This window comes from Oncorhynchus gorbuscha, linkage group LG03, assembly GCF_021184085.1.
Source record: "Oncorhynchus gorbuscha isolate QuinsamMale2020 ecotype Even-year linkage group LG03, OgorEven_v1.0, whole genome shotgun sequence".
NCBI classification, from domain to species: Eukaryota; Metazoa; Chordata; class Actinopteri; order Salmoniformes; family Salmonidae; genus Oncorhynchus; species Oncorhynchus gorbuscha.
In genome coordinates, this window is record NC_060175.1 from 32,813,344 (window position 1) to 32,829,743 (window position 16,400).

At 44.0% G+C, this 16,400-nt stretch overlaps 1 protein-coding gene across 6 annotated transcripts in view; it reads right to left on the reverse strand.

The window, feature by feature from the left end:
- The window catches only part of LOC124031240 (la-related protein 4-like), a 38,097-nt gene extending 22,556 nt beyond the window's left edge, over nt 1-15,541 (reverse strand). For 2 of the 6 annotated variants that reach the window (XM_046342287.1, XM_046342286.1), the window contains exons 1-3: nt 2,459-2,585; nt 1,297-1,438; nt 764-922 (exon numbers count right to left, since the gene is read on the reverse strand). In XM_046342287.1, the coding sequence (XP_046198243.1) occupies nt 764-922; nt 1,297-1,438; nt 2,459-2,530 (373 nt within the window). In that variant the 5' untranslated portion in view covers nt 2,531-2,585. Of the gene's footprint in view, nt 1-763; nt 923-1,296; nt 1,439-2,458; nt 2,586-2,627; nt 2,833-12,758; nt 14,036-14,993; nt 15,159-15,286 lie in introns of those variants that run through there. The other 4 variants (XM_046342291.1, XM_046342288.1, XM_046342290.1 and 1 more) reach the window with 4 other exon arrangements.
- Between the last annotated feature and the right edge of the window lie 859 nt (nt 15,542-16,400).

Here is a 16,400-nt window from a genome sequence, read left to right on the forward strand (position 1 = left end):
TGAGCCGTTGATGCTCCTAGATGCTTCCACTCCACAATAGCAGCACTTACAGTTGACCGGGCAGCTCTAGCTGGGCAGAAATTTTACAAACTAACTATGATGGTGGCACGTTGAAAGTCACAGTGCTTCAGTAAGGCCATTCTACTGCCAATGTTTGTATATGTAGATTGCATGGCTGTGTGCTTGATTTTACACACCTGTCAGCAACGGGTGTGGCTGAAATAGCCGAACCCACTAATTGGAAAGGGTGTCCACGTGTGTGTGTGTGTGTGTGTGTGTTTTTTTTTGTGTGTTTGAATTTTCAGTATGGAAGAAGTGTGTAAAGTTTAAAACCAGATTAACTATGAAAAGATAAATGGACCTATATCTTTTTTTACATGATATAATCTTTGACAACTAACAATCACCAAAATAAAAGCTAGTCAGCCAGAGAGAATCTAACATTTAAGAAAGTATGTAATCAGGAGTATTTTGTCATGGCATGGGGCCCCCATTGATTCTGTTATTATGTTTGAGTCACTCAGATAACATAAACCATGGCAAAATGTGTAGAATTGCAGGAAATTCGTTTTAAAACCGCAAAAATGTGCCACTGCGGCCAACAGGAAGGCCACGCCCACCTCCCAAGCCCTAGTTTGATCCCCCAAAAATTAAAAATTAAATAAAACAGTACATGTAGCCAATTCCCTCCAACACCAGATCAGAGCATGCCATGTCAAAAGCTTCTGACCCAGAGGGAGCTGACCTGAGGACTGCTACTGACCTGCTGACTCAGTCACAGAGTTATAGAGGGGGTACCCCAGCTCAGGGGGATCCATGCCGTTCAGTACACCCTCTGTGGGTAAACGGGCACTACTGTCCGACGGGTCTGAGTACTCCGTGCCGTATCCCTTATCCTCAGTTGGGGGAGCCTCTGAATAGCCTGGGAGGAAGATGGTAGAGTCATGTGGTAGATAAGAGTCTGACAGGGAAAGAGACACTGTCAAGGTTGAACCAGGGAGGCTATGTATTCCACAGACTAATAACAGTGATTTATTTTCGGTCCATCCACAGATCAGGGTTAGGATGATCTCAGGCCTGGATTAACGGTCCTTCTAAGAAGGCAACTGCACTCAACTCCGCTAATCAAGTGCCCTAAACCACATGCTTAACACATGTAGAATTTCTAAGAAAATGTGCATCAATTCCATTTTAAACACAAAGTGAATATCTTATCTCGGTCTGTGATGAAGATCTAGTTAGGCCTGTGTGTGAATGTAGGTATATAAAAACTACAGCATTGAGATTGGCATTTACCCTCAGTGACATCAGCAGAAGTGGGGGTAGTCTCCAGCCAGTGGGTGCCCTCCGTGCCGTCCTCTGGGACTTGGCTCTGGGGCACAGGGATCTCCTGCCAGACTTTGGCATTGGGGTTTAGCCCTGCTCCCTTTGTGGTGACCTGTGTGACAAAATACAGAAACACCTTTAGGCTCCTGTAGGTTTCTGTCAAATGCTTATTTACAGATCATGGATTCATATTCCAATATTGCTGCATTTTCAAAACATCCAATGCTGTCAAATGCATTATCGTATACTATTAACATCAATCAACCCTACGCTGATCAAGTCCATTTGGAGAGTGATATGTTATGAACGCTGCTTAACAGGCTAAATGTTCAATGCCCATCAGATTTTCATTATCATGAACAGCCATGTTTGAAATGGAAACACCTCAATGATTCAGCCATGAATGCATGCTGATGTTTAATTCTAGACCAGTTCAAATTTGCTGAGATTCAAATTACACCTTTCACCTTGAATTGAAAGTCAGACACTAACGCAAAGCACAAGAAAGCCCATATCAAATGTTTGCACGTTACAGCATTCACCTCTAATTGAAATGCCGCCATAGTTGTGAAAAACATAGGCTAAATATTACATTACAACGATATGTCGTTGTTGTGGAGTTAAATGTCTGGGATGCATTTGTTTTCCAGCTAATGAATGAACTTGAGTACACTGTGATAAATTGTACACACTGGAGCTTCAACCCGTCATATGCAACTACTTGATGTTTAAAATAGTCAAGCCTTTGTAACGACTAATCAGATTAGGTAGCATCAACTACTCAGTGGTCACTACACTGACTGGAGACCTGGGCATCTAAACATATGTCTAAACCTCCCCACCTAGTTAGATACAATATGAATAGTTAAACTGACAACTATTTTTGTTCATTTACAAGGTACACACGTGTTGTAACTAGGCTAAAAAAAACATCGTAATTCATTAACATATCGGTGACCGATGTGAATTTAAGGAGGCGTTATATCACGTCCCATCAGCCAGAACTCCACACACACACACACACACACACGTTCTTGCCCTTTAGCTCTAGATTGTAAAAACATTACATGTAGCCAACTAGCTAGCTACAGCTCAATTTGTTAAAGTTTTTTTTCTTCCTTTGCATGCTCACCAATGAACGAAAGCATATTCCCCGATTGCAACGTTTGATTAACGTCATTATTACAGCGCTATTGACACGCATGCAACGGTCCCCGTGGCTTCCTAAAGCGCCATAAAATTTCTTCCATAAACCGAACTTTAGACTAGAATGTATAGCTAATAGTACAGGCCAAACATACCTCAACAAATAACAACATTGTCTTCCTCCCAATGTGGTACGGACTCGCTAGCTACCCGATTCAATTGATGTAGCCAGCTAATTCACGATTTTGGTCACTTTTAAGAAGATAAATGTAAAATGGATGGAACTCGATAACACCGTACAATTCACAAGAGGACAGCATGCTACAGGGAAGGCGCTCTCATGAGGGCCTCAACGGATTGTTCATTGGTTATCGTACTCCATTAGACTCCGCCTCTCCCAAGTCGTCACACGTACAGACACACTTTTGTGCATCGCCTCTCATTCACCATTTCCCCCCACTGGCAATACGTCAAAGACATTCTCGCAATTGGTCGAAGCGTCGCGTCAGTCAAAACCATCGTTCAACTCTTCCGGTACTGAAGCCTTCCCTCTGCGGATAGTACGACAAAAGAGAGCACATGGCGAAAGGCATACAGGCCGCTCCAGCATCATGTATACGCTGCACACTTGTAAACCGAAGAACATAAAATAGAAATCAGTGCCGATCATGTGGAAATAAAATAACCTTTTTGACAGCTTTGGTGGAGGTCAGGAAAACAAAAAGGTCCCACTTTTACCTCGGACATAAATAGTATCGGTTATCAAAACACGAGGGGAAGGGTTGAACGGAATCTGGGGTGTATTTATTAGTCGGATTCTGTTGCAAAACGTTTTGCAATGATGACAGTTTACTCTAGGAACCAAACGGGGGACCTAACTGAATTTGTCCAATAAAAATGTAACTAGTTTTTGTTGCAGTATCTGACTAATGAACACACCCCTGATCTGAGTCAGGGCCACCATCTGTGAGCCCACAGTTCTTAGCCCGCTGAACTTAAGCCTAAACATTAGCTTGGAGAGCCAACAAGTCTGAAGGTCTCAGGCAAGGTTACTCATCACAGGAATGTGGTTCACTGAACCAACTGGTCAGACTACACCCCCATTTGATCGCCTTAGTCACTGTACTACTGTGACCAACTGGGGTTTTGAAACTGGATCTCCTGCAAGATTGTTAGTTCAGGGAGACAAAACAAGTCTTTAGTAGGTCTCAGAGGCAAGGTTACTCATCACATGAGTGCAGTTCACTGAATCACCTCCATTAAACACATGCAACAGTCATCAAAATTGTTACGGTTTGAAAACAATTCTAATAAATGCAACAATTGGGAAATGGATGAAGATACTGCAAAAGTAACTTTAAAATTAATCAGATATGACTGAATTATTGCACAGAAAATATTTTACTAGTTCAGGGATTTGGGTGGGAATTCAGGTATTCCAACATCAGATTAAGGGAAATCAGAACATCAGAAAATCACATAGGATTTTTAATGAATTTATTTGCAAATTATGGTGGAAAATAAGTATTTGGTCAATAACAAATACTAGTTACAGTGGGGCAAAAAAGTATATAGTCAGCAACCAAATTGTGCATGTTCTCCCACTTAAAAAGATGAGGCCTGTCATTTTCATCATAGGTACACTTCAACTATGACAGACAAAATGAGAAAAAAGCCTACCCATCTACACACTACGCCGCCAGGGACTCAAATCCTGCAGTGCCAGACGTGTCCCCCTGTTAAGCCAGTACAATGTCCAGGCCCGTCTGAAGTTTGCTAGAGAGCGTTTTGGATGATCCAGAAGAAGATTGGGAGAATGTCATATGGTGAGATGAAACCAAAATATAACTTTTTGGTAAAAACTCAACTCGTCGTGTTTGGAGGACAAAGAATGCTGAGTTGCATCCAAAGAACACCATACCTACTGTGAATCATGGGGGTGGAAACATCATGCTTTGGGTCTGTTTTTTCCAGTACGACTGATCCGTGTAAAGGAAAGAATGAATGGGGTCATGTATCGAGAGATATTGAGTGAAAACCTCCTTCCATCAGCAAGGGCATTGAAGATGAAACGTGGCTGGGTATTTCAGCATGACAATGATCCCAAACACACCGCCCGGGCAACGAAGGAGTGGCTTCGTAAGAAGCATTTCAAGGTCCTGGAGTGGCCTAGCCAGTCTCCAGATCTCAACCCCATAGAAAATCTTTGGAGGGAGTTGAAAGTCCGTGTTGCCCAGCAACAGCCCCAAAACATCACTGCTCTAGAGGAGATCTGCATGGAGGAATGGGCCAAAATATCAGAAACAGTGTGTGAAAACCTTGTGAAGACTTACAGAAAACGTTTGATCTCTGTCATTGCCAACAAAGGGTCCCTGGCGGCATAGTGTACTGATGGTAGGCTTTTGTTACTTTGGTCCCAGCTCTCTACAGGTCATTCACTAGGGCCCCCCCGTGTGGTTCTGGGATTTTTGCTCACTGTTCTTGTGATCATTTTGACCCCACGGGGTGAGATCTTGCATGGAGCCCCAGATCGAGGGAGATTATCAGTGGTCTTGTATGTCTTCCATTTCCTAATAATTGCTCCCACAGTTGATTTCTTCAAACCAAGCTGCTTACCTATTGCAGATTCAGTCTTCCCAGCCTGGTGCAGGTCTACAATTTTGTTTCTGGTGTCCTTTGACAGCTCTTTGGTCTTGGCCATAGTGGAGTTTGGAGTGTGACTGTTTGAGGTTGTGGACAGGTGTCTTTTATACTGATAAGTTCAAACGTGTGCCATTAATACAGGTAACAAGTGGAGGACAGAGAAGCCCCTTAAAGAAGAAGTTACAGGTCTGTGAGAGCCAGAAATCTTGCTTGTTTGTAGGTGACCAAATACTTATTTTCCACCATAATTTGCAAATAAATTCATTAAAAATCCTACAACGTGATTTTCTGGATTTCTTTTTCTCATTTTGTCCGTCATAGTTGAAGTGTACCTATGATGAACATTACAGGCCTCATCTTTTTAAGTGGGAGAACTTGCACAATTGGTGGCTGACTAAATACAATAAAATGCAAATGAATTACTTAAAAATCATACAATGTGATTTTCTGGATTTTTGTTTTAGATTCCGTCTCTCACAGTTGAAGTGTACCTTTGATAAAAATTACAGACCTCTACATGCTTTGTAAGTAGGAAAACATGCAAAATCGGCAGTGTATCAAATACTTGTTCTCCCCACTGTCTTCTGCTAGATTTGTACATTCCTTACATTGGAGCAGCACAAAGAGAGCAATGTTGATACATTGTATCATTTCATCCCCTGTAACCAAAGGCACAGACCAATCTAAGTACCCTTTGCAAGTTCACTGTCATGCAGCCTTAGTGTCAGAGGGAAAATGGAGCACCGCTTCACGACAGGCATGCTTGCAGCTTCACAGCAAAGAAAACAATGTTTCTAGCCTAAACGTTTTTTGTTTATCCTATATTTACAAGAGATGCCTTTCTATCGAGATTCACACGCATTTTATATAATTTCACAAACCATGTTGCAGGCCGTTTTAAATTCATCCCGGGGTTCTAGCTAACAACCTGGTTATTTTGACAGTAGGTTTAGGCAAATTTGATTGGCACAGGAAAGTATCTGCTACTCAGAAAGATTCAGAATGGTAGGATTCATATAAGCCTAATGTAAAAAATCTATTCATAATTTTTGACCCCACTGGGACAGTTATGGGGTAGCTTCCCATTTCTGTAGTTTCCCATGCTTCGCAGTATGTTGGAAACACCCGCTTTAGCTACAGAAAGTCAACATACGAGAATACCCCTAGAGTCTGCGAGAGCGGGGGCGGAAGATGACTCATCGGCTGACAACATGGTAACGACTGGACTGGAAACGACTACAAGTAATGAGAGCACAGCACAAGAGAATACCACAGCAACTGTCACAAGTTCTGCTGCAACAGTGGGCCACAAACAGATGCAGGTATGTGTCTGTGGTTGGAGGAAAGTTACATCACACCATGGGTTGAGGATCCACCAGGGAAAGAAGGGGTGTTTGGGTATAAAGAGACAGAGAACTCGCATTGATTACTTTCTGCGAAAGCGATCAAATCAGTCGAATGAAGCACAGCAACTGGACGCAAACCATAGATTGCAGTGCATCAGTACCACTGTCATGGAGGACGTAAACTCAAGCACCGAAGTAGCAACTGAGGTGGAACCAACAACAGGAGTGGAACTCACCCAGCCTCCCAGACCTGCAGTCGAGAGGAGACTACCAGGGCACAGACCGTATGTGAAGTGGCCTGGCGCCAGTGACAAGAAGTTGTGGGAAACAGTGAATTACTGACCTTACCTTGACCCTCGAGAAACTTCGAGGCACAGTGGAGAAGAAGTTGGAGAGGATGGGGGACATCATCTATGAGTACGGGACAGAAAGATTTGGAGTGGAAGAGGCAAAAGACGGGAGAAAGGTTCCAACCCCACCAGTTTCCAGGAGGCAACAAGAAATCAAGCGCCTCGTTCAAGAAAGGCGGCAGCTTAAGAAACAGTGGAAGAAGGCCTCGGAAGTGGAAAAGGAGGGCATAGAGGCACTTCAGGCTGACATTACAACCCGGTTGGCATCCCTCCGTAGAGCAGAGAACCTACGGAAACGCAGAAGGAAGAAAGAACAAACTAGAACTCGATCCCTAAAAGTCTCTTCACAAAGGAAAAAAGTGGAGCTCTAAAAACAACAAAGAAAGACCTAGAGGAGCACCTGAGAACAACAAACTTTGACTCAAAGCGACATGAACATCTGGCCATCCCATCAGATATCCCACCTATTGAACCCCCGGAACATCATATTGAGACCAGCCCTCCGACATGGAAAGAGGTGGAAAACACAGTTCGATGGGGAAGAACAGCATCAGCCCCGGGGCCAAATGGAGTCCCGTACAAAGTGTATAAGAACGCACCAGACATCCTGAGGTTCCTCTGGAGGCTTATGAGAACAGCTTGGCAGAAGAAGATAATACCAAAAGTGTGGCGTAGGGCAGGCGGGGTCCTGATCCCTAAGGAGAAGGATGCAGTGAACATCAGCCAATTCCGCCCAATCTCCTTACTGAATGTCGAGGGTAAAATCTTCTTTAGGGTCATGGCCCAGAGGATGGCCGAGTACCTGCAAAGGAATGCGTACGTCGATACATCTGTACAGAAGGCAGGAATATCAGGGTTCTCTGGCTGCTTGGAACATTCCAGCATGATCTGGCACCAGATCCAAATGGCCAAGGTGGAGAAAAGGGACCTCCATGTAGTCTTCCTCAACCTCGCCAATGCATTTGGCTCTGTGCCCCATGAACTCCTGTGGTCTGCCTTCAGATTTTTCCACATACCGGACACCATCACAAACCTGGTGAAGTCGTACTTCCAGGATCTGCAGTTCTGCTTCACCACCTCATGGCAGTGCCTGAATGTAGGTATAATGGCGGGATGTACCATTTCTCCGTTGGCATTCACAATGGAGGTTATCATCAGATCCTCAAAATGGGTTGCTGGTGGACAGCGAGTCGACTCTGGTTTCCGCCTCCCTCCACTCAGAGCCTACATGGACGACATTACAACATTGACCACCACTGTCCCATGCACCAGGAGACTGCTCAGAAAACTCGAGAACATCAGCTGGGCCCGTATGAAGATTAAACCATCCAAGTCACGCAGCATCTCGATTGTGAAGGGAGTACTCTCTGACCTGAAATTCTTCATCGGAGATGACCAAATCCCAACAGTGTCTGAGCAGCCGGTAAAAAGCCTTGGAAGGTGGTATGATGCAAGCCTGAAGGACAAAGACCAGGTGCAACAGCTGCGCAAAAGACATCAGTAGTAGCCTACAGTCCATCGACAACACCCAGCTACCTGGAAAGTTAAAGGCCTGGTGTCTGCAGTTTGGTCTCCTACCCCGGGTGTTGTGGCCCTTAGCACTGTATGAGGTTCCAATCTCAACAGTGGAGAAGATGGAAAGAGGAGTCACAGGCTACTTAAAGAAGTGGATCGCAGTTCCACGTTGCCTTACCACCATAGGACTCTATGGAGATGGTGTCCTCAAGCTGCCCCTCACCAGTCTAACAGAGGAATTCAAGTGTGCAAAAACCAGGCTCCAGATGACACTGAATGAATCTCGAGACCCAGTGGTGAGAAACAATGCGCCGACCTTGGCAACTGGGCGCAAATGGAGGCCAGGAAAAGCAGTCCAGGAGGCAACAGCAGCCCTCAGACATGCTGACATTGTGGGTCATGTTAAGCAAGGGAGAGGAGGCCTTGGGCTAACTAGCCGTGCTGCTTGGAGTAAGGCCACTGCATCAGAGCGGCGGAAGATGGTAGTGCAGGAAGTACGCCATCAGGAGGAGGCTGCAAGGTGGGCCAAGGCAGTCTCTCTTGCCAAACAGGGACAGTGGACTCGATGGGACAGTGTGGAGAAGAGGAAGATCAGCTGGAAGGATCTGTGGGCCACGGAAGCGAGGCGGTTGAGCTTTTCCATCAGAGCAACATATGACGTCCTTCCAACACCAGTTAATCTTCATACGTAGAATGTATGCACACATGACTGTAAGTCGCTTTGGATAAAAGCGTCTGCTAAATGGCATATATTATTATTATTATTATATTATTCACCAATGGTATGGTGAAGATCCGGACTGTGCCCTCTGTTCCATGCCAGCCAACCTCAGGCACATTCTCACAGGGTGTAAAACAAGCCTCACCCAAGGACGCTACACTTGGTGTCACAACCAAGTCCTTAAAAACCTTGCGTCCGCCCTGGAGGACAAGCGAGCTGCCACCAACTCCCTACCACCCACAGCAGCATCACACTCCTTACGGACAAACTTTGTCCGCGAAGGGGCTAAACCACCGAAGAGTGGCTCTACACCATTAGATCGAGACCAGCTGCGCTTGGCCCGCGAGTGGAAAATGCTAGCTGATGTTGGCCGGCAACTTGTTTCCTCCGGAGATCGCAACCACCACCCTAAGACCTGACATGGTGCTCTGGTCCCGTTCACTCAATAAGGTCTTCATCATTGAGCTCACAGTACCCTGGGAAAACTCAGTAGATGAGGCTTATGAGCGAAAACATCTGCGCTATGCTGATCTAGCTGCCGAAGCACGGCATCGTGGCTGGAACACAGAAGTCCGACCAGTGGAGGTGGGCTGCAGAGGTTTTGTGGCAACATCTACAACCAGACTGCTTAGAGACCTGGGAATTAAGGGCCAGAGCCAGCGTTCGGCAATCAAAGCTGTATCAGAGGCGGCAGAAGGCAGCAGTCAATGGCTCTGGATGAAGAGGAAAGACCCCAGCTGGTCCCCGAAGTGAGAGGGCCAGGAGGTATGCGGTCAACAATGCTTGACTCAGGGAGGAGGACGCCCCTGCAATGCATAGTCCCATGGGATGTTGGCTATCAACAACAAGGCAACTCCTATGACTAATTGGGAATGGGACGCAAGCGTAGGATTGATCACCCTGTCGCTGGCCGCCTTTGGGGAGGGTGTATAGTGTGAAAGGCCGAAACACCCTAGGAACCAAAGGTACACTACTGACGATGCGCTCCCCAAATTTCACCACGCTCACTGTTCATTAACTCTTGGAAGTGCTTGCACAAAGGATAGTAACATCTCATCCTGTGTTCTTGGAATCAGGAACTGGAACATACTGCTGTAGACTTCGATCCAGAGCTTCTCAAACATGCTCAATGGGTGAGATGTCTTGAGTATGCAGGCCATGGAAGAACTGGAATATTTTTAGCTTCCAGGAATTGTGTACAGATCCTTGCGACATTAGCGTGCTAAAACATGGGGTGATGTCGTGCCATTAATCCGTTGCCAATCGGCTTCAGGATCTCGTCACAGTATGCAATGCAATTGTGTTTGTAGTCTGTAGCTTCTGCCTGCCCATACCATTGCCCCATGGTGGGGTTGTCTGTTCACAATGTTGACATCAGAAAACCACTCGCCCACACAACACCATACATACATGGTGACCATGAAACCTGGATTCATCTGTGCAGACCACACTTCTCCAGCATGCCAGTGGCCATCGAAGGTGAGCATTTGCCCACTGAAGTCAGTTACAGCGCCAAAATGCAGTCAAGTTAAGTCCCTGGTGAGGACAACGAGCTGAGATGAGCTTCCTGAGACAGTTTGACAGTTTGTGCAGACATTCTAGTTGTGATTAACCACATTTTCATCAGCTGTTCGGGTGGCTTGTCTCAGACGATCCCGCAGGTGAAGAGGCTAGAGGTCGACCGATTCCTCGGAATGTCTGAATAATTAGAGCCGATTTCAAGTTTTCATAACAATTGGAAATCGGTATTTCTGGAAACTGATTTGGCAGGTTTTTTTTTTTTACAGCTTTATTTAACTAGGCAAGTCAGTTAAGAATGATGGCCTAGGAACGGTGGGTTAACTGCCTTGGTCAGGGGAAGAACACCAGATTTGTACCTTGTCAGCTCAGGGATTCAATCTTGCAACCTTTCAGTTAACTAGTCCAACGCTCTAACCACATGCCTCTCATTCCACTCCACGAGGAGCCTGCCTGCTACGCGAATGCAGCAAGAAGCCATGGTAAGTTGCTAGCTAGCATTAAACTTATTTTATAAAAAACAATCAATCATAATCACTAGTTAACTACACATGGTTGATGATATTACTAGTTTATCTAGCGTGTCCTGTGTTGCATATAATCGATGCAACGCAGGGGAATAAACACGAATGCCTTTATTAAAATCAATACACAGAAGTATATATTTTTAAACCTGCATATTTAGCTAAAAGAAATCCAAGTTAGCAGGCAATATTAACCAGGTGAAATTGTCTCACTTCTCTTGCATTCATTGCACACAGAGTCAGGGTATATGCAACAGTTTGGGCCGCCTGGCTCATTGCGAACTAATTTGCCAGAATTTTACGTAATTATGACATAACATTGAAGGTTGTGCAATGTAACAGCAATATGTAGACTTAGGGATGCCACCCATTACATAAAATACCGAACGGTTCCGTATTTCACTGAAATAATAAACGTTTGTTTTTTCAAAATGATAGCTTCCGGATTCGATCATATTAATGACCAAAGGCTCGTATTTCTGTGTGTTGTTATAATTAAGTCTATGATTTGACAGAGCAGTCTGAGCGGTGGTAGGCAGCAGCAGGCTCGTAAGAATGAATTCAAACAGCACTTTCGTGCTTTTTGCCAGCAGCTCTTCCCTGTGCTTCAAGCATTGCGCTGTTTATGACTTCAAGCCTATCAACTCCCGAGATTAAGCTGGTGTAACCGATGTGAAATGGCTAGCTAGTTAGCGGGATGCATGCTAATAGCGTTTCAAACGTCATTCGCTCTGAGACTTGGGAGTAGGTGTTCCCCTTGCCCTGCAAGGGCCGCGGCTTTTGTGGAGCGATTGGTAACAATCCCTCGAGGGTGGCTGTTGTCGATGTGTTCCTGGTACGAGCGAGGAGAGGGACGGAAGCTATACTGTTACACTGGCATAACTAAAGTGCCTATAAGAACATCCAATAGTCAAAGGTATATGAAATACAAATGGTAGAGAGAGAAATAGTCCTATACATACTATATTAACTACAACCTAAAACCTCTTACCTTGGAATATTGAAGACTCATGTTAAAAGGAACCACCAGTTTTCATATGTTCTCATGTTCTGAGCAAGGAACTTAAATGTTAGCTTTTTTTTTTACATGGCACATATTACACTTTTACTTTCTTCTCCAACACTTTGTTTTTGCATTATTTAAACCAAATTGAACATGTTTCATTATTTATTTGAGGCTAAATTGATTGATGTATTATATTAAAGTTCAAATAAGTGTTTATTCAGTATTGTTGTAATTGTCATTATTATAAATACATTTTTTACATTTTATTAAATTGGCCAATTAATCGGTATCGGCTTTTTTGGTCCTCCAATAATCTGTATCGGTGTTGGAAGAAAATCATAATTGTTCAACCTCTAGAAGAGGCTGATCGTGGTGGTCCTGGGCTGTTGTGGTTTCACATGGTTTGCGAATGTGAGGCCGTTTTTTTTGTTGGATTTTAGGGATGCACAGACAGGAAATTTTGGCCCGATACCGATATCTAATATTTTCCTTGCCAAAAAAACTGATACAGACAACCGATATTTAAAATTTTAGCAGCCTTTTAAGCATTCTAGTACAGTTAAATAGTTGAAACACACACTGACCAAAAAGTTATTTTGTTGGCATTTACACATGTCCCCATTAGCGGTAAAACATAATCAAAAACCTATTTCTTTCACTTACTTGCTGTGCTGTTATGTTGTTCAGTCGTTTCATTCTCAACCAGGATTTCATCATAGATGTCAAGCAGTGATGTCAGAAGAGGCCACGGACCAGACAGCTGAAACATGGGTCCTCTTCCTCGGTGCGCACTGTCACTGTGACCGTTTCCATCTTGTCCAGCTGTCTAACATTTCACATAAACCCTATTTCTTGTCTGTATCGAAGTACCCTTGTACCTAGCATCGAGCATGGTGGCGACACAGTAAAGAGGCTCTGAGAGAATGCCTCCGAATCGCTTGTTCACAGCCTCCAGTCGGGTACTTTTGCAAGTATTAACCCCACGGTCTGTCTCTGCAGTTTTGTTGAGCAGGCTTTTCAATGCCATGACAAAGGGTATCACATCTGCTGCAGACCCAGTTGATGAGCTTATTTCTCAAGCCAGTTGTTCGAACAGAGCTAGGATTGTGTTCATATTTCAAACATGTTCTCAAATATGTCAGCAGCGGTATGAGAACCAGCACATTCTTGAGCATGCAATACAGCTTTCCTCAGTACAAAATCCTCTTAGACCCACTGTGCTGTCATACTCTGCATGCTCATGGGGCTAACAACGCTGGTCCAAATGTCAGTCGTGAAGCTAATAGCAGTGATGCCCATAGAAAGTAGTTCATGGTTGTGCGTTTTAACAATACTGTGTAATTCCGGTAGGGCAACATCTGAAAAATAGCACCTACTTGGTAGTGTGTACCTGGGCTCGGGGTGCTCTACCAGTTAGCGAAAGCCAACATCCTCCACGAACAGAGAACGGTTGATTGTCAAGGGCAATGAATTCCATTATCTTGGCGTTAATAGATTTGGCTTGGAGTTGAATCACAGATTTGTTTTACTCTTTCAAATGACTGTTTGACTTGCACTTCTTTAGTTGTTGGAAGTATGTGCTTAATTTTTTTCTGCTTTTGTTCTAAGTAGTTGCTGAACTTCTGGGGGTGATGCACTTATAAATGAGTAATCAGGTTAGTGGTATTTAAAGTTTTCACTTTCTCCCCTCTGGAAATAATAGCAGCACAAACATTGCATATGGCCTTTTTGTTATCTTCCTTTGAAACTTCAAAATAGATCCACACAGCAGACATTGTGGGCTAGGTTAAGAATGCTGTGTTGCACGGTATTTTTTGTGGCGTCAATTATCTAGATTTATAATATATGCCATTTAGCAGACGCTTTTATCCAAAGCGACTTACAGTCATGTGTGCATACATTCTACGTATGGGTGGTCCCGGGAATCGAACCCACTACCCTGGCGTTAGATTTAAAATGTATGCACTTAAGCTTTGACATTGGTTTTGCACATCGGCGTTAAACTAGACATTGGACAAATGCCGATATTTTTACTTAATATCAATTGACATTGTGCATCCCTATTGTATTTCTTGCGTTTACAGCCATGGTGATGCACTGCACGTATGGAGTGAAAATCACAGAATATATGTTAGTTGCGGCAGCAGAGAAATATGTGAGAGCTTTTATATATATATATAAATGGCATATATAATATATATGCCATTTAGCAGACGCTTTTATCCAAAGCGACTTACAGTCATGTGTGCATACATTCTACGTATGGGTGGTCCCGGGGATCGAACCCACTACCCTGGCGTTACAAGCGACCACGGAAGACTTACAGGAAGTTGAGAGAAGGGGTTCCATCCTCCCAGACCGACGGACTGATGTAGGATCCTTTAGGGCCAAGTATTGGAATGGGATAGTGTTTTGGCGCAGAGTAAGATGGTGCAATTTAAGTTTCCCCTTTATTTTTGTGTGGAATGCACATTCCGAACTGAGAAAGGCAGCAATACGCCAAATAGCGTCTAGTCTGCCGGAAATTCACATGAATTATTAATTCATACGGATACTCGTTACAAAACTATCTAGCTAACGTTAACTTAGTTGACTAACGTACGCGAGCTAACCTCGTTAGCAAACGTTAGCTATTTTACGTTGGTTAACTATTAGTCGACCTGGCTTGTTAAGTTAACGAACACCTGTCGACAAACTAAGTCTTAATGCGTAGTTACAGGCCAGACTAACACCGAAGTAGCACGCGGAAGAACCAGTCTATACAGCCAACGCGTGAATTGCAGTAACTTAGCTTACTAACTAGGTTGCAACATTACGATTATGTTAGTTTCATGGGGGCCTGCCCTTGGGAGATTCGAGGGGGAGGGAGTGCTAATTTAACACAGGGCCCAAACTCACCATGCCGCCTTGATCCTTCACGGTTTTCGATGTTGTCTCCTTGTTCACGTTTGCCCAGTGCTGGCTTGACCCTTTCCTTCTGCTGCGGCGACGACCGGTAATGCTCCGAACTCATCCGCCGCCCCCGACTGGCCACTCTGCCCCGTCCCCCCACTCCGACTTCACCTTACCACGTAAAAACAATATCACGCTATTCAACTTGGTTTGATGTATAACTAAGTGCAATCAATTGTGCAATTGTCACAATAAAAAGGAAATAGGATAGTGTAGTATCTTAATTTTCGATTACAAACCAAATCGTTAACATAGCCGCACGATGAAGCCTATGCTAGAGGCGCCACACTCCCGTCATACAACGCGACCAAGAGTGTATTCATTAGTCGGATTCTGTTACAAAACGTTTTGCTTCGAAAACAAGAGTTAACATTTCAACAATTCCAGGTAGATCCTTCCACGTTTGCTTCCGTTAGGGTTGTTACCGTTTACTTGAGGAACCAACCGTTTTTCAACGAAATTGGACGAATGAATACACCCCTGTTACTGCCTCCCTCCCTGGTAACAGTGCTACAGTCTTGGCGCCGCATAGCAACGAGAGCGGCACTCTTTCCGCATAACGACAGCGCGAGCAGAAAAACAAATATATGGAATGTTTATATATATATATATATATATATATATATATATATATATATATATATATATATATATATATATATATGGATGTTTCAAAACAGCAGTCAATTTGGCGAGGGAAATAACAAGAAACTTCTTCCAGATAATTTAAGTTTGTAAACAGACTATCATATGTGGCTGTGTTCTTCAATATTGTAATGAAAGAGGCAGGGAGCAGGTCACGAACCCTCGACCTTCTAGCCCGAGGTCCGGCGCGCTATCGACTGCGCAGCAAAAGCATGTTCGCGCGGGAGTGTCGATTTCCGCGCTTATAAATCCAGGGTCGTTACAATATTTAATTTAGTCTTGAAATAATCACTGATCTGGCATCAGTGACAAGTAGAAACACTGCTTTCGGTAATTTTCTTTAAGGAAATTAAATACCAATTATGTATACAAACACATATATAATTATACACATCATTGGGAAAGAATGATTAATGTATAAACAGGGACGATTTTTCGGAACAACAACGGCTAACGGAACAGCGCCCGTTAGCCGTCTCTCGAGTCTAGGCAAAGGCTTGGTACAAACCTCAGGTACAAACAGCATAAGGGACATAAACCAAATCAATCTGTGGTGTGCATATGGTTTTATCACAACAATACTACACTGATGTCTAGATGTTGAACAGGTATCATATTCTCTGTGATGTTCGTCAGACATCTGAAGACCAGAGGTCGGAGACAAAGGTGTTGGGAATCATCTATATATAGAAGCAGAGCATAACCTAT